This window comes from Furipterus horrens, unplaced genomic scaffold, assembly GCF_987537825.1.
Source record: "Furipterus horrens unplaced genomic scaffold, mFurHor1.1.pri manual_scaffold_10, whole genome shotgun sequence".
In the NCBI taxonomy this organism is placed as follows: Eukaryota; Metazoa; Chordata; class Mammalia; order Chiroptera; family Furipteridae; genus Furipterus; species Furipterus horrens.
Genome location: NW_028327180.1, coordinates 81,393,274 through 81,412,449, shown reverse-complemented (window position 1 = coordinate 81,412,449; position 19,176 = coordinate 81,393,274). Strand labels below are relative to the sequence as shown.

Sequence of the window (19,176 nt, the reverse complement as noted above, 5' to 3'; positions counted from 1 at the left end):
TTGGAACCTGAACATGGTGGATATGCTCACGTTGGTTTCACTGTACCTGCAAAATGAGATCTCTGAGCCTCTCCCTGCAGCTTGAATGGGGGCATTATTGACTTCGTTTTATAGAAAAGGAAACAGACTTTGTACAAGGATGCAGAGTGTATATTCGGACCGAAGTCAAGACTGAAACACTTCAGGTCACTTCATTCTAACAGTGTTTTCTTTCTCTTCTGCTTTAAATTTATTTGATTTCTAAATATACAAATTCTATATTTTAAGGCTATATAAATGATGGGTTATACAAATAATGTATTTATGCAATTCATTCTCATTATAAAAAAATTATAATATAGATACAGCAAAATGCCTTTTGACTCCAACTCAATCCTCTTCCAAGAAGTAATTGCTTTTATTGCCTGGCTTCTATCATTCAAGATGGTGTTCTGTGTGTTTACACATGTATAAGTGTACACACAAAATGGAGGGTTTGTTTTGTTCTTCTATAGAAATAAGATGAGGCTGTGTATAATAATCTACAAATTGCCTTTTTCAACGGTACACCTGCCACATCATTTCACATCAACATGTGATTCTTCTTCATTCCTTTTAGGGGCCATGTGTGCATTTCCTATGATAGATGTCGTATAGTGGGTGGTATTGTCTTTTATGTTCTAGCTGCACCCCGTGTATGAGTGGGGTGTTGCAGGCATCGGATGATCAGCGGCCTCCTTCCTCTGTGACTGTGCTGACCACATGAAGGTCAGCTGGCCTGGTTTCAGGTCTGAGCACCGGCAGCACCTCTGACTTGGCAGCTTTCCTGCGGGGAGGGTGGCCCTTGCCTGGCTCCCCCTCCCCCTTCCCTCCCTTTGAGGGGCTGAGACACTGCACTCAATCTGCACTGACTGTGGAGTCAGATCGCTGGCTCCACCACGCCCTATGTGTGTGTTTCTGAGCAAGATTTTTAATCTGCTCAACCCTCATTTCTCCAACAGCAAAGTAGGAGACATATTTTGAAGTGTTAGTATGAGGATGTATAGAAAGCACTTGGTACCAACGCTTTTAAAAACGCTTTCATCGTATCATTATTTCCTCTGAATAACATCACCAGCTCTCTCTGCTTCCCACCATCCTGGAACGTGGTCAAAGGGACTGAAGGTTATGGAAAGACTAGAAGAAGAGAAAGCCTTTCCTAATAAAGGGAGTTACAGTGGGAGCAATACCAGCTCCACTTCATTACACTTTCCATGTACTGATGGCTCTCTTTGGACCTTCCCCGCTGCCCTGTGCAGTGGGCATAGCGTTCACTGTTAACCATTCTACAGATGAAGAAACTGAGGCTCCAGAGTCAGGCTGGTGATCCTCTCCAGGTCACCCATCAGTCAGTTGAGTCCGAATCCGAAGCCTGGCCTTCTGAGTCCAAATGCAAAGGCTCTCTAAGAAAGAACTAAGGTGCCAGATCTTGTTTAGAGGCTATTAGGACTCACACGCACTATGAGAGAAACCCAGTCCTCTCTCTAACATGGGCATGAATTCATGAATCCACCCACGAAACATTCCTTAAGGCCTTTTAAAAAAATGTGCCGGCTCCACACCATTGAATGGACACACAGAGTAACTCAGTTCTCTGTGGTGTAGGCACGTCCTCCAGTCTGTAAGCAAAGAATGGTTTTTACTTTCTAAGCGGCTGGGAGCATATTGAAAGGTATTTTGTGACATGGGAAGATTATGTGTAATTCAAATCTGTGTCCATAAATAAAGTTTTGTTGTGACACAGCCAAGTCCATTTGTTGATAGATCCTCTTATGGCTGCTCCCTCACCACGAGAGCGGGTAGGTGTCACAACTGAGCCTAAAGTATTTACTACTTGGCTCAATACATAAAAAGTGTGCTGATTCCGCTGTAGGACGATCGCTATGGAGCCATTGAGCCCACAGACAATGACCGACTGCCGTCTACAGTAGGTATCTTCCAAATTGTTTCGTTTTTTTTCAGCTGGTCCTGTCTGGGCAACTGGAAAGTGATTCCAGCGCCCCCTGCTATACTTGTTCTAACAGTGCACTAAGTGACACAGTGGAACGGATCAAGTTAGAAAGCAGCGACCTCTAGTGGCTCATCTAAGCATTAGTTAGGTTACAGTGAAAAAAGTCTGGATTGAATAAACTGAGGGTTGGGGTATTGTATATTATTTTGAAGTATTGCAGAATGTTTTATATTTTTTCCTGCCTTTTGTTGATCATTCTCTTAGTTAAAAGGGAGGTTTGCTGAGTTAAAAACAAGGTACTACAGAGATGACTGAATGCAGTACCAACCATTGTCCCAAATGCAATAGGAAAATTTCTAAAGCCTTGTAGAAGACTTTGCAGAAACACTGATTATCATTCACAATATTTTAGTGTTAGGAAAAGCTGCTGGTATCCTTTAATTTCTATAGACATTAATAAGATCTAGGCAGCCCGGATGGGAATCCCACTTGCATTCTTGTCCTATCTGTCCTTACGCAATTCTCGACCATTGGTGAGCTTTTCCCTCCGGGCTTCAGTTAATCTGTAAATGAGGGAGTTGTACTCGATAAAGGGCCCTTCCCCTCACACAGCCCATAATTACATATTCATCACGCCCCACTTACCAAGGGGGTTATGTTCTGAGAAATGTGTTGTTAGGCAATTCTGTCACTGTGCAGACAGCGGGGTGCACTTACACACACCTGCATGCTATAGCTACTGCTGTAACTATACAAACTACCCACTATGCTTTTGTAAGACGGGCAGCAGCACAGGTTTGTTTACACCAGCAAACATGGAATTGCTTTGTGCTGGTTTCAGCCTATCAGCGACCAGTGTTGCGACTGGACTGGCTTATGGTTCTTCTAATCCCAAGAAGGCCCTCAGCAACGCCCACCAGGTAAACTTGAAGATGCGGTTTATTCCAAGACCAGGAAATTATGCACAATGCCTGGGGCCACACGGCAAGTTCCAGGGTAGAGAGAAACAGCATGGGCCTGAGGTTCTGCTTTAATTGGGGTTCAGGGTGGGCGTCCAGGGTCTCAAAGGTCTCCTTTATTGGTGAATTTAAACCTTAAGAGCAGGGATATAATATGGGAAGACCAAAAGATCAAGTAGCCCAAGTGGTCAGTTACTGAAGTCAACCGAGGACACTGAAACCAAGGGGCCTCGGAGGCGGGGACGCGGCCTAGCTCCTTGATCTGGTGCTGTGGCTGAGGAGGGTTAATTAGCCATCTTTGAGATGGATGCCTTGCAGGCAAAACTTCATCATTCTCTCATTAGAAAAGACAAGAAAAACCTGCCAGGGCTTCCACAGCAGTAATGAGTTGGGCTGAGATGTTACCAGATGACGACATCACTAGGGGACAGGAACGTTTTTGTTCCATTATAACGTCGACTGAAATGCTGTCATGCTGCCCAGCACTGTATGTGAAGACTGTAACATTCCCCCCAGATCTTCAGTTAAGCGGTCTTCTGAGCTCACTCAGCTGGCACGCGGCAAAGCTGCCCCTCAGACGCAGATGTTGCTCTAAAAAGGCATTGGGGTTTTTTGGGTTTTGTTTTGGGTTTTATTTTTTTGTTTTGGCTTGACCTGATATTCTAAAACTGCAGAGATCTCTGCCATGTCAGGTTAATTGCTCTCCTTAAGAAAGGAGAGAGGCCATCTCCCAGTGACCAGACAGTCTGGGAAATGCTGTTCTGTGTTCTTTCTGTCCTGTTGAGTTCTGTGAGTTGAACTTAAAAAAGCGAGACTGGAAAGTGAATTACACTGGAATCTGACTCAGACACCACTCTAAACATTCCTTTTCTGTATAATTTTCTGTTCTTCTTTAAAAAGAGGGATTCAGGTCCAAGGCAAAAAGTTTTTAATAAACTTTTATTTTTATATTCAAGATAAAGCATATACACAATTGAATGTGGAAATAAATAGCTAGAAATGCTTTGGAAACTTTTCCATTTCCCCCTCAAAACTCAGTTTTTTTGTTTTTAAATTCATGAGTCTTTTTGATTTTAAGAAATATGGCAACTATAATACCAAGAGAAAAAAAAAAAACCACAATTTTATACAGAAACATATAGCCACCTCTGACTATAGGGTTCAGGTCTTCTAATGGTAACACAAAAAAAGCACTCAAGACACAAAGACTCTTCAACAGATTTACTCAAACTGCTTCGCTCGAGAAGAAAAAGGCACAGATTTAAGGGGATGACAGTGATTATTAAGAATATAGTAAATGGGGGCTCAGCCAAAAAGTGACATTTATGAACTGAGTCAGAAAAAATGAACTCTTTCCAATGATCTGCCTTCATTCAAATGAATTTTTAAATTAAACTGTATAAACATATGATATAAAGCTGGTACTTAGGAAGTGTCTTTGTATAGTTCCTTTATGTACAAATCTTTGCATACAACTTCAAGGCTCCTCACACATTTCACGTGCACCACACTGAGCGGCGGCCCCAGGCCCCGTGCAGCGCTCCGGCTGCCGACGGTCCCAGCGGCTTTCTGCCAGGACAGCTGGGAAGGGGCGTGCCCAGTCAGATGTAGTCATCTTCCACCGGCTCGCCATTGACATCACAGTAGTGGATAAAAATGGCCACTACTCGCTGAAACACACCCTTCTTCATCTGACGCATCTCTGAAATTTCTTCTCCTATTGTTTCCATACAGATGTCTGCAGACAGCTGCCCTTTCCTTCGGGGAGCATAGATAGTGCCTTGGAAATTAGAAAGAAAAGGGGAGACATGTATGATTATCAAACTCCTTTGGAAAGTCACTCGATTAAGCTGGTCCCTGAGATATGCCTATACGTACACAGTAATGCAATGCCTTTGATGTACATACAGATCATGGAATGGGTCCCCATCAGTTTAGTTACATAACCACGTTTGATGTCTAAGACAGCACACATGGGTAAAGGCCAGAGGTGGAAATGTACCCGAGAGGTTAAGTTGTAGATGTACGTGTAGCTTATAAAATTCATTTACTCATAAAATCGTTTTTGAAAACATCCTACAAGTAGACATTCAAGTGGGCCAACACCTAGAAGTACAACATTCAAAATTTCCTTCAAGTTCCCCCCAAATATCCACACCCAAGTCTTAAGTTCCTCCATGCTACCCAACAAGAAGTTGCTCATAAGTAGCAAAAGAATAGTTACTGTAACTGGAATAAATCTGAAATAATATAACTGACAATAAGGAGCAACAGTTATAAACAGGTAATAAAAAAATCATGGTAGGAAAACCTGTCTGAAGGAATCCTTTCCCACCAACCTTTAGCGATCACTGGTAAGTCAACTGATTATCTATTTTACAAATTCAGAGGTATTTTTTGTTGTAGGAGACCCAAACAGCAACAAGAAACAAATAAAAACATTTACATGGGAAGTGATTTAGAAACTGAACTGTTCCTAACTGGCAAACAAGATATAAGTCTCTAACACAGTAGGACATGCTCAAACCAGAGAACACAAATCAGATCAGATCATAATTACTTTCTTCATCATCTTCAAAATCGTATCTGGCGAAGCTGTTGGGTTCTGCTGCCCGAAGTGACCTCAGCCAAGGGAAGTCAGAAATCAAGGAGTACGGGGCGCCGTCCACGACCCCTGAAGGAAGACGACAACAGTGCTACTGCGGCGGTACCGGCAGGCCCAACGCGCGGTCTTCGTAAGCAGAACATAACATGTGCTCTCGTCGTCTTAGCCAAAAAAGCACCGGACCGGGAGATGTAAATTCTAATTCTGGTTCTGCTTCTACCTGACTATCTGGTCACGGGATCTTGCTCATCCTTTGCTCTCCTTAAGCCTCAGTATGTTTTTTTTCTCCCTGTATGTATATAAAGAGGTTGAGACAGGTACTCTCAAGTCACTTCCAACTCTCAAACTGTAGCAAGACTCAATTTTCTTCTGCTCTTGTTTCAACACTGCTTCTAATTATCTTAGGGATGGTAAAGACTCATACAGGGAAAGCAGTGCTTCCCTGGCCCCCGCTACCTGCAGGGCAGTGCCAACCTGGCCCCCGCTACCTGCAGGGCAGTGCCGACCTGGCCCCCGCTACCTGCAGGGCAGTGCCAACCTGGCCCCCGCTACCTGCAGGGCAGTGCCGACCTGGCCCCCGCTACCTGCAGGGCAGTGCCGACCTGGCCCCCGCTACCTGCAGGGCAGTGCCGACGTGGCCCCCCCTACCTGCAGGGCAGTGCCGACCTGGCCCCCACTACCTGCAGGGCAGTGCCGACCTGGGCCCCGCTACCTGCAGGGCAGTACTTCTCCGGCCCCCGCTACCTGCAGGGCAGTGCCGACCTGGCCCCCGCTACCTGCAGGGCAGTGCTGACCTGGGCCCCGCTACCTGCAGGGCAGTACTTCTCCGGCCCCCGCTACCTCCAGGGCAGTGCTGACCTGGCCCCCGCTACCTGCAGGGCAGTACTTCTCCGGCCCCCGCTACCTCCAGGGCAGTGCTGACCTGGCCCCTGCTACCTGCAGGGCAGTACTTCTCCGGCCCCCGCTACCTGCAGGGAGGGCAGTGCTGACCTGGCCCCTGCCACCTGCAGATGGTCAAAGCACCCATTATTTGGATGAACTGTAAGACTCATTCCTGTCTTCCCTAGGACATGCCTCTCCATCTAGTTAGTTAACAGCTCTTTAGCTTTCCAAACAATTGGTAATTGCTCACCTTCTAAAGTATAGATGTCTCTGCCCCAGGGGTACCTGGGATACTTTTTCAAGTCATCTTCAGTTCGTGTGGCTTCCGGGAAGAATTCATACTTAATGAGCTCTCTGGAGGCAACACAAAAATATCAAAAAATTACAAAACTGGAAATTACATTATGGTATGGAGTGGAAAGAAACTCTCAAAACTGCGCCAGGCCTAGACTGTAATGAACATCTCAAATTAAATAATAAATACATAACGAAGACTCAATATAGACAATACATATCTAGTCAGGTCAAAAGCACTTTCTTCACTATCTTCAAAATCACATCAAACAAACACTTCTCCGAAGAGGACATACAGAATGTCCATAGACACATGAAAAAATGCTCAACATCATTAGCCATCAGGAAGATGCAAATAAAAACCACAATGAGATACCATTTTACACCAGTCAGAATGGCCATCATCAACAAATCAACAAACAACAAGTGCTGGTGAGGATGTGGAGAAACGGGAACCCTAGTGCACTCTTGGTGGGAATGCAGACTGGTGCGGCCACCGTGGAAAATAGTATGGAATTTCCTCAAAAAACTAAAAATGGAACTGCCTTTTGAACCAGCGATTCCACTGCTAGGATTATACCCGAAGAATCCTAAAACCCTAATTCAAAAGAACTTATGCACCCCTATGTTCATAGCAGCCCTGTTTACAATAGCTACGTGCTGGAAACAGCCTAAGTGCCCATCTGTAGATGAGTGGATCAAAAAACTGTGGTACATTTACACAATGGAATACTATGCAGCAGAAAGAAAGAAGGAACTCCTGCCATTTGTGACAACATGGATGGAACTAGAGAGAATTATGCTTAGCGAAATAAGCCAGGCAAAGAAAGAAAAATACCATATGATATCACCTGATACAGGAGACTAAAGAACAACACAAACAAATGAACTAAATAGGACAAGGAGCAGAACAGCAGTCAATAGGGAGGAGGGGGAGGGAGAGAAGGGGAATAAGGAAGGGAAGGGTCTAGTCAAGGAACGTGTATAAATGACTCATGGACATGGACAACGGGGAGGGATATGATTGTGGGAGAAGGGGTGGGCTGGGTGGGGGAGAGAAATGGGGGAAAAGTGGGACAACTGTAATTGAAAAACAAAAAAATAAATAAATAAATAAATAGAAAGAAAGTAAGCACTTCATTCAGGGAAATGTAATACCTAAAAACCAATAACATTTGAGCTGGTTGGTGCAAATTAAATCTTAAAAGTAAACTTAAAAAAAAATCACATCAGTAAAGAAAGCAAGCCACTCTCTAATCAAATGTCTTGGTGCTTAATATGTTTACATAACAAATGCCTAAGAAGTCCGATTTTATGAAGATGTCAAACATCAGTTTTTAAAAAATCTGCTCTTTCCCATGCCCTGAGGCTAAAGAAAGGGAGTCAACCGCACATATAGTCTGTTCCTGGAATTTTTCTTTACATTTGAAAATAAAAAGCTGCAAATACATGTAGGCTTTTTAGTTTTAAGTCCTCATTCACTCAGGTTTTCACATGTTATATTTCATGTGTTTCAGTGCTGAAAAAACCCAGATGAGACCATTTAAAATAAAGAACAGGATTTGCTTCTGAGAGCCCTGGCAGGAGGGCCTTGGGGGCAACAGGGGACTTACTGATTGATGTTTGCTATGGTGTCCATCCAGCTGCGAATGCGCACCTTGTTCCGGACGTTGGGAGGGTTACTGAATTCATGGATAATACAGATGTGATAGGGGTAGGGACCACTAAATAGCTTCTGCTCCAACGTTAGTGTGTCCACCTACAGAAGACATCACAGAGAGCTTTGGACCAAAAAACTGAATACCTTAGAAATCTACATCTTAAAGCTTGAACAATCTCTCCTGGGGACCTAGGTTTTAAAATCTTTGGCTGATAGAAAATCAAATGTCCCATTCAGGCCCGAATACAGCTTACCATGCCGGCGGTGAGGCTTTGCAAATTCTTCTGTCTAGGAAGCTCAGGGATTTACATTCCATGGTTACAGAAATGCCCACTGAACAAGAGAACCTGGAATCAGGCAACCGATCCCAGGAATGTACTTCTGAGCAGGTCCTCATAGGTTTCAGTATTGACTGCATTATAGAACCATGAATGTGTAGGACTCTATGCCCTATGCAAACTGACTACTGCCTATCCCAGCTCCTTGCCCCCTTGTAGCCTTTATTCACCTTGTTGTCTTCTCAGGGAATGCCCTCTTCCTTATCTCTACTTGTGAAATCCCACTCTGCCATCTTGGTGGCATTCACGTCTACCTCCTCCTAGGGAAGACAAACTTCTTGAAAGAAGGATGATGTCCTCTGTTTTTTCAGCCCCAGCATGTTACAGACACTCAACAAACAATTTGTTCAAATGCCTCTTTGGGGGCCAGACTCCAACGCTGACTGCAAAGATTGTTTAATAGTTCCTCTAAACATTCTTTAGGCATCAAGCAGAGAGTCTTATATATAATGTTTACTCTATATTTTTTGTTGTTTTGAGAAATAATTCACATACACCACTGTATAACTTAAAGGCATAGAGCATGTTGATTTGGTTTATGAATATTGTGAAATGATTAGCCCAAAAGGTTTGGCTAACATCCATAATTTTGTATAGGTAAAATTAAATGTTTGTTCTTCATAATAATGAAAGTGGCAGTAATAATAGCAGCTATCCTATGATTGCTTACTACATGCCAACAACTGCTCAGCACATGTATGAATTTAACCACCAGGTTCTTATTCTCCTGATTTTACAGATGAAGAAACTGAGACGGAAGTTAAGTAACGAGCTACAGGTCAGTGAACAAGAATGTGCATCAGTCAGGCAGAAACCAGTCTGTTCCCTTAACCACAGGCAACTTCCAGTTGGTAAGAAAAGTTGCTGAGTAACTTGCTTCTTAAAAATCCATCAAAATCTAGCAAAGAAGAATGACGGAAGACTGGCGAGGTCACCTAGCTCGGTTACGAGAACGCTGTAGAACCTAAAGAACCCCCACTGCGGGCGGAGCAAATGAGTAAATGCCACACCCATAAAGGTTGAAGACTAAGAAGAAATGTCACTGCTGTGTGTCATGAGGAAGGGGCCGAGCCCGGTACCTGCTGCATCGGGCGGAGGTATATGATGCGGTTTCTCTCAGGAGGCATCCGGAGTATCTGGTCTAGTACTTGATCCATGTTTAGTTTCTTGCATTGTGCATAGTCAAATCGGTTCACAATTGGTGCATTTTCGACTTTTAAATGTTTCAGTACCCTGCACCTGGTAGCTACAAAATGAAAACAACGGTAAACTCTACAAATAATTAATGCAAAGTCATAGAGCAATGGATAGCCTATCTGGAGGCATCCTTGGAGAACTGGCCCAATGTGTTTAGCATAAAAATTCTACAGATGTAATAAACATCTCTAACAAACATAATGTACTATCATAAAGTACAACTGACGTTATCGAAATAATTTGAAAATGTGATTCTGCCCTGTTCAAAAGGTGGGCCCACCCACGTGCTAGAGGGGTGGATGTTCAGGTACCTTTTTTTATCTTTACCAGCAAGGAATCTAAGTCCCATAGAATGACTTGCCCAAACATAGGAATTGTTCAGGAAATACATATATATATATATTTATAGTTAATAACAGCTCTCTCTTTTTTTTAAGAATAATCATTTCTTTTTATTTTTAATTTTATTTATTTATTTTTAGAGCGAGGGGAAGGGAGGAAGAAAGAGGGAGAGAAACACTGATGTGCAAGAGAAGCATCCATCTGTTGCCTCTCACATGCCTCCAGTTGAGGACCTGGCCCACAATTCAGGCTTGTGCCCTGATTGGGAATCGAAATAGCAACCCTGTAGTTCCCAGGCCGGCACTCAGTCCACTGGGCCATACCATCCAGGGCTGTTCAGGAAATATTTATTGAAAAGAATGAATAATGGTAACTATTAAATTCTACAGTTTTATGACAATGATCAAATAAGCCTGGAATAACACATATATTATTTTACACTCACCCACAGAAAATGAGTAGAGCTGATTTTAATCCCTATCACAAGTATAAAAGCAGAACCTTAAAAGACCCAGAAATATTTGTATTCATTGGTCTAAAGGTGCACAGTCCAATGTGGTAGCCACTACCACTTGTAGCTATTTACATAAGTTAACTAAAGAACAATTCAGTTCCTCAGGCACTAGCCACAGTTCAAGTGTTCATCAGTCACATGTGGCCACTGGTTACCATGACAAACACTGCGGATATAAAATAGTATGCCAAGTTCAAAAAAAAAAATCTCCTCTTTTTTTTTCATCTCAAATTTCAATCTGATTTAATTTTTATCATAGATTATAACCTGGTCCAACTCAAGAGAGAGAATCAGATGGAAGGTGCTATATAACCATAAGGCTGATATGTCTGCTCTTTTTAACTCATTAAGGGTATCTTCTGTAACACCTTTAACCCAAATATCATCGTCCTGAGCACTCTGGCCCTGCAACTAACCTGATCTTTGAACAACGAGCAAGTCAGTCTCCTGCCTTTCAGACTCATTTTCTCCTTCTGTGACATGGCAGGAGAGAGGAGACAAGAAAGGAGGAAAGACAGAGAGAGGACTAGATGGTAATCAGGATTCAACGGTTCTCTGCTGTAAAACCAGGCATGGCCAAGGTCAATTCTGATTTCATTTAGTCATCTCATCCGCCATAACTTAGCTGTTTTCTAGCAACTGAGCTACTATCTAAGGTCCTCTGTCCCATTAGCTAAAAAATTTGGTTTAAGGGCAAAAGGCTGAGCCTGAGGTCATGTGATACATCACTAGGTCTCCAAAGATATACAGAGACTCATGGAGTCAAGTGCAGTGGTGACAACCAATCAGATTCTCAGAGCAATCAGAGTAGAGAAAGGGATGAGAAATCAACCAGCAGAGTACAAAGGTGGAGTGAGCGTTAGATTCTGAGACCTCAGAGGGCAGAGCTGAAAGCCCTTATTTGCTGCCGTGAGCCAGGCTGAGTTCCCCTGCTGTTATGACCTTCTGATTCTGAGCCTTTAATGGGCCCCTGATGTTTGAGGAGGAAACTACAATAGGAGATTGTTATTTAGTAGATGTTTTAAGACCTCATTGGTTGGAATGGAGTAGTACCACCTCTCAAGGGTGCAAATGGGCCTAAGGTTCCCCAAGTCTGGTGTTTTCTAGAATTCAGGGGAGAGGTTATGTGTTTAAATCTGTTTTATTTCTCCTTTCTGGGATTCTCACAGTTTATGACAAAATGGTAACAATTTTCTTGTTTTGTTTATTATAGAAGTGCAAGAAAAGAAAGCCCCTAATTATTTTTGCAATACTAATATAACACAAGTTAACACTTATTAGGCATTTACCAGAGGTCAGGCCCTGTACTGTGTGTGTATGTATATGCATACATGCACGTAAGCACACGTCAAACACAGCATTTAACTTTTATAAATGCTTCATAAGGTAAGCATCACCAGCACACTTTACAGATTGAAAAAAAATAAACAGATACTATATAACTCTCCCAAGGCAAGACATGAGTCAGATCTTCATAATTTTACATGGATAGGTATAAGAATATAATTATGAGTGAAAATAGAAAAATAAACAGATTGTATACAGGACACACTATATCTACAAATTTTAAAAGCTCACACAAAATAACACCCTACAATTTTTCAGAGCCAAACATGTATATAAGTAAATACATGAAAGATGGACTGGAAGGACTTACATTAAATGCACGAGTATAGGGGTGGATGTCGATGGGACTGGCAACGAGGGACAAATGGACCACTGGACTAATGATAATGTGCCATGAATTGAGGTTATAATTAATCATGTCAGTCAAATCAAGAGCAGTTAAGGCCCAGTGACCACTCCCCCTGAAAAACATTTACACATAAAACACGTCCAACTTCATACAGTTAGCAAATGGCAGAGACAGGATTCAGGCTGAGGTCTATCTGATTTGATCAGATCAGGTAGCAAGTACCATTTAGAGGAAACTGAAGGAGAGGCTATTTTAAAAGACGAACCAACAAGTGTCTGATACATGGCCCCTCACAAATACTAATTACTTGAGAACTACAGAACAGGACAAAATGATTCCTTTGAAAAACAACACAGTAATGTAGTGTGTATGAGTCATTAATTCTTTTAATTCTTGCATGACATGGGCCTCGGTACATACCATGGATGAACATCATCTTGGGACAGTCTTTTAGCACCAGATCTGTGATTCCACAGTTGGTCATAGTGACTCCGACAAGATTTTTGGACTTTAATACAAGAACCTATGAGGAGAAAAATTTTATTCATACAAGGACCTATGAGGAGAAAAAGTTGAAGTTAGATGTCTCTTTCTATACTTTCTCTTGAAAACTTAAAATGTTTTCACTGGCACAAGTGAGAAGTCGCTGTTACCAATTTCTTCTGTTTAGAGCAAAGAAGGTATATAATCATGTACACTTGGGTTTCTTAACATTTTCAGGACCTTGGCTGGACTGAGAGGTAAGTGGGCTTTTTGTTCACCTGCACGTGGTCATCCTCAATCACAGGATCTCTGGTACTGGTGGACTTATCTGCTGTCCTCTTCCGCTTCATAGAATGGCGTGGCTTTGTTTTAGCAACCTCTAAAAAAAGCAAGAGGAACATGCAAATTTTAGCCTTGCTTTCTTTCCTTCAAGAGAGCACATCCAATTGTGTGTGTATCAACTACATCGAGGCAACTCTCAGATCTATTACTTGGTCCCCAATGTAATAGACAGACCTCTATTTCCAACTGACTGTTCCAAAACAAGACCGCCCTCCATTACCTCCAACATAGTATCCCTTTCACCCCTGGGCCATTCCAACAATCTAAATGACATTCCCATCTCTAGGCACTCAAGCCATCTGAAACATCACCGGTGGATTAAACTCAGCAATTTCCTGTTAAGCAACTTTAAATTCTAGACTACTGCTTAATAAATGCATTGCAACGCCTGAGCTTTAGAGCTATGCTTTGCCCATCTGCTCAGTTTTATTCCATCCTATATCCTAGCCAGCTCCCATTGATGATGCCTCTGAAGCCATTAACCTTTCCAGTTCCTTCTGCCCAGAACAACTTCCCTGACTTCACTTTGGAAATACTACCCATCCCTGAAAAGACCATCTCAAAAGCCACCACTTCTGACAAATCACCTGAATTCCCAAACATTATATAAGGTTCTGTAATTCCCTGTATACTTCTTTTACAACTCCATTTAAACTAAGAAGCTCCTTGAGGGCAACAACATTGTCTTTTCATTTTTGTATCAATGTCAGCCAATAGCAATGATCTAAAATGGACATTTATTTAATGAATCGCACTCAGCATTCACTGAATGAATGAATGAATGCATCAGATACATAAACGATGTAATAATAATAGCAAATATTTAATGAGCGCTTACTGTGTGTCAGGCACTTTTCTAAGGGTTTCACTAGTATTAAAGTAATAAATCCTTTTAACAGCCCTTTGAGATAATTTATTATTCTCCTTATTTTACAGATTAGGAAAGTAAGACATCAGAAGTTTGAAAAGGTAAAACTGGGGGAACCAAGAGCCAAACCCAGGCAATCTGGTGGCAGTCACTACGCTACAGCACCTGCACTCTTTCATCTGCCAAGCCCTCATTAGAAAGACCCTAACCCATTTACCGGTATTCTTCTAAAACATCTTGGCAGCCGTCCATCTCGAGAGACGATGGTGTAGCTTCTTAAGAGTCTATCTGCACCGCCGAGAATGGCTGTGCAGTCCAACTCGGGAGTGACACGGTATGTCTCCTCCCGTGTTAAATCGACATCTTGTGATGACGCTGGAGTGTCCTCTCCAGTGAAGCTGAAGCTACAGAGCCTGGGCAGGGTGATATGGAGGGTCTGCTGTTGCCCATGCAGCAGACCCCCCATCTCTTCGCAGCTGAAGGATCCAAGGGAAAGACGGAGTCAATACAGCTTGGCTTCAGGTGCGCCGCAGGAGCTGCCGGTGTTGACTACAACGTCAAACCGCCTTAGGGACTCCGGCTCCGGATTTTCTGTCGGGGTTTACTCCCTTAGCCTTTCCCCTGAAGAGGTATGGCACAAGGCAGCGGAGGTTTTTTGGAGTCAGAGTTTTCCTTCTCTGATGTGCCCTGACTGGAAGATCGAACCAGCGACACTTAGCTCGCAGGCCGACGCTCAATCCACTGAGCCAAACCAGCCAGGGTAAAACCGAGCTAGCGTCCACGGTGGAGTACTAGTGAGCAGTATTTGTGGGAACCTTCACTAACCCTGAGGAACATGCAGCAACACTCTCAGTGACCCAGGTGTTGATGGGCCAAGCATACTCCCACAAGGCACAACTCTGAATTCCTCTGTGAGGGGCCTCCACTTTCCTGTCAGGGTCTAAATTTTTCCTTCTGTAAATGGAGAGGGGGCAATTAGTCCATTTCTGGCTCAAAATACCGTCCCCCTCCCCCCACCCTCCGCCTGCTGTGTGATCCAGGGCGAAAACCCATTTTCTGGGTCTGTTTTTCAGCCTGAAAACGAGAGGCACAGGAAGTTGTGCTAATATTCTAAGGGCCTTGCAACCCCTGAAATCCGCAACACTGGTTTAATTTGAGAACTCAGACGGGTACCCCACTTCCTGGCATTCCAGCTTCGCAATATGAGGTCAGACTGGGTGGGATGGACTCGGGGATACCTCTCTGTCAAACTCTGATGCGTTCGCCGGGCCCTTTGGCGGGTCCCCCTTCTCTCCGGCCTCAGCTTCCCTATCTGCAAAATGGGAAAACTGCGGCAAGTCCTCTACACAATGACAACACGTTCGTTCAACCGTAAGTTAAGTACCCGGAGACCGACGCGCTGGATACCCTAGGAGAGCCTTCGCCTCCTCCGGACTCAGTCAGTTTCCCTGCCTTGGGCCGAGGGGAACGACTCGAGGCCCAGATCAGACGCTCGCTCTGCGCTGCCCCTACTCGTGCCCCAGCCCCGAGGAGCCTTGGCGGCCGCGTCCCCCGCCTCTGGATGAGAGTTCGCCATCGCCCTGCCCTCACCATAATGTCGGGAGGGACCTGACCCGCCGGTCACTTCCGCCGCTGCCGCCGCTGCTCACACACCCACCGGTGGCCGCCCCGCCGCGCGCCACTAGGCTGAATGCTTCTAAAACATACAGTTTAATTATTAAAGCAAATATGATTTCACACACAAGTTCTAAACTCATATGTAGAACTTAACAAGCACGGATATATTCTAAGACAAGACACTAAAAGTCGGTCCTCATTTTTGATCATCATTCTGCAGCAGAGCAGATACTTGATGAAGACTGACCTTCGTGAGTAAAATCCCACCATATGACTCTTTCACATACCACTACCAGATGATGACATTTCACCTGGCAATTCTCTAACTTCAAACATGACAGATGACTAAGTAAGACAGGGAAACAAGGTGCAAATAGGCAAATTCCCAAAGGCTTGCGGTTAGATGAAAACTCTAGAGTTAGTCCAAATGTTTTTTCTGTTTTGTTTTGTTTTTTTATATACCAGGGCCGTTCCTTCACCTCCCGAAACCTTTGTGAAATCTTACTACGCAGAACAAATGAAAGCAGCTTCTTTGGTTGAAGCCTAAAAGAGAACCCAAGAGTTCAGCCCAGCAAACCTCCAACAATGTCCCTGAATCCAAGCAAAACCTGGGGTTCTTGAAATACATGAAAACTCTGTGCTAGGCAACCCAGTGAAGGCCACCTTCCACTGTATTCCTGCAGGAACTTCACGCAAAATCTAATTAGCTTCATTGACAAGGCATCTCCTAAAGGCAGCGTAATTCACACACTTGTTACAACCAGTAATAGGTCCTGGTTCCCCTCTCCATGTCCACAAAAATGAAATCAAACAAACATACAAAAGCAAGTTGGTTTCCATTCCTTTGTGACAGTGTTCAAATAACAATCCTCTATTAGCATTCTCCTTTTAAGATCCAATTTTCAAACTCTCCACTTCCTGGATTGTTCTCTCCCCTCCCCTTTAACCGATTAGAATATGGGGTTCCAAGCTCAATTTCCTGCTCTCCAGAGAGCCCAAACTGGCGGTTTATGTTTTTACACTTTATACATTGATAATCTTGAAAAACAAAGGCTTCCCAATGTAAAAGGAAAACAGAGTTCATCTTGTTTTTGTTTGTTTGTTTTTAATGCCTCTCTCTCTCTTTGTTTAGGGACAACTGTTAAGTGATTTCAACATCTACCATCTATCATATGCTGGGTCCTACCACTTTTAAGTTCACAATTATTCACTGTGTCCCACACCATGAAAGACATTGTTCTAGAAGCTGGGCATATAATGGTGAACAAGCAGACATTGTCCCTGCCCTCATGGAGCTCATGGTCTACTTGAAAGACAGAGAGTAATACACAAAATGACAACACATTATAGCTAACATTAGCAGAGAAGATGCTACAGAAACACAGAAAAGCAGACCAATCTCAGCTGTTCAGGAAAAAGGTTAGTATTTATGAGAACCACAACATATTAATCCTAAATGTTATTCTTCGACAATCCAATCAGTTATTTTTGTGCTATTTATTGTATAAGGTATTATACAATGAGGATTTAAAAAAAAAAAAAAAAACTTATAGGCATTTATTCCCAAAATAAAAATCCACAAGACAAATAACTATATTACCTTCTAACATGGTTTTAACAGTACATAAGGCCATAAATTGAAAACTAAAAAACTCAAATGTTTTCTTTAAAGGAATTTAAAAACTCAATCCAAGTTTGTTCCTTTATTAGTTTGGATTTTTCTCCTTAAAACTTTTAAAGCAGGATGGCAATAGATATCAAAAACATGCTAGATTAGCCTTGGCTGGTGTGGCTCATTGGACTGAATGCTGGCCTGTGAACCAAAGGGTCGCTGGTTCGATTCCCAGTCAGAGCACATGCCTGGGCTGTGGGCCAGGGTCCCCAGCTAGGAGTGCGCTAGAGGTAACCACATATTGATGTTTCTCTCCCTCTCTTTCTCCTTCCCTGCCCCCCACTCTAAAAATAAATTTAAAAAATCTTAAAACACACACACACACACACACTGTATTAAAAATAACAAGTTGAAAACCATCCATATAACTTGTTCTTCTTTCCAAGAGAGATCTGGATAATATTCAAATCAGCACTTTGACATTTCTCCAGAAAAGTTGTTACTGAAAGTAAATGGACATTTGTATTGTGTTTAAAAAATATTAGAACAAAATGTGCCTACTATATGCACATTAGCTACATAATTAGAAGTCTTCTCAAATTGAAAAAAAAATCACAACATAACATAAAATTTACTAAAAAAAGTAAAAAGCACTATATCAGTGAAATTATTATTTTTTAATTCTAGGGAATTATTTAACCTAAAAAAAAGTTCTAGTCACAAAACAAGTCAGAAGGAAATGATAAAAGGGATAGCAGAACACACAAAAAGAAGTCAAAGTCCCCTGCGGTTAACATAAAGGATCTATGCTAAAAACAAAAGTGAAACAAAACAAGACCCCCAAAATGGTAACAACTATAAAGTATTACCAAGAGACATAAGAAAAAATAGGAGACAAAAGAGTCTCCAAATAGGAAGACTCAATGCTAGAAAAATGGCAATCTTTTCAATCAATGTAACAGAATTCCAAACAAAAACCAAGATTTGTTTTTAGAGCTTGACAAAATTATAAAATATACCTATAAAAAGAAATAATAAATATATGACTAATCAAGGAAGTTCTGACAGAATAATAAAAGAGGACAGAGCACTGGAACCAAATGCCCAGAGATAAACTTAGGTGTACCGAAGATACATGACAAAAAAGCATTTCAAAATAATGGCATGGAAATGGATGTCAATTAACAGTATTGACACAACTTGGTGATAATTTGGAATAAAAAAAAAGTCAAGTTACATCCCACAGATTAAAATAAACAAACAAAATTCAAAGATGTGAACAATTATTTGAAACAGTTGTAGGGAAAGCCTTCCACAGCATAAAAATAAAGAACAAAATCATAAAGCTAAACAAACACAGAGATCTGACTTTACAAATATGAAAAAAAAAAGAACAAACAAACAAACACCTGCAACAAAAGGGTCGTAAGGGGAGCTTCTGTTTAAAGGGCCCAGAGCTTCAGTTTGGGAAGATGAAAAAGCTCAGGTGGACGGCGGTAACGGCTGCACAGCAGTGTGATACTCAACGCCAATGAACCATACACTTCAAAATGGTTAAAATGGTAATTTTTGTTATGTATAAAAATATCACAAAGCATTTAAACTTGAAGCTGGGAAAAAGTGTTTTCATCATACAGTGGAACTCATTTTTGCAAAGCATAATGAAATCTTCAATTAAAATTTCTATCTTTAAATATGAGTTTAGGCTATGATGATTAGCACATAAGTTCTCATATTCATCTTATAAAAGCTTATTTTTGTTAGTTTAATTCCACATGATGAAATCAGTTCTACTTAG

The 19,176-nt window shown here is 42.2% G+C and overlaps 1 protein-coding gene across 1 annotated transcript; it reads right to left on the bottom strand.

The window, feature by feature from the left end:
• Positions 1-4,033: 4,033 nt before the first annotated feature.
• On the bottom strand, positions 4,034-15,725 carry LOC150000835 (F-box only protein 38-like). The gene is made up of 8 exons (XM_090290261.1): positions 15,602-15,725; positions 13,218-13,318; positions 12,877-12,979; positions 9,787-9,953; positions 8,323-8,468; positions 6,666-6,769; positions 5,489-5,602; positions 4,034-4,708 (listed from the first exon to the last, which is right to left on the bottom strand). The coding sequence occupies exons 1-8, from the start codon at positions 15,723-15,725 to the stop codon at positions 4,530-4,532; spliced, it is 1,038 nt and encodes a 345-aa protein (XP_090146387.1). The 3' UTR covers positions 4,034-4,529.
• Between the last annotated feature and the right edge of the window lie 3,451 nt (positions 15,726-19,176).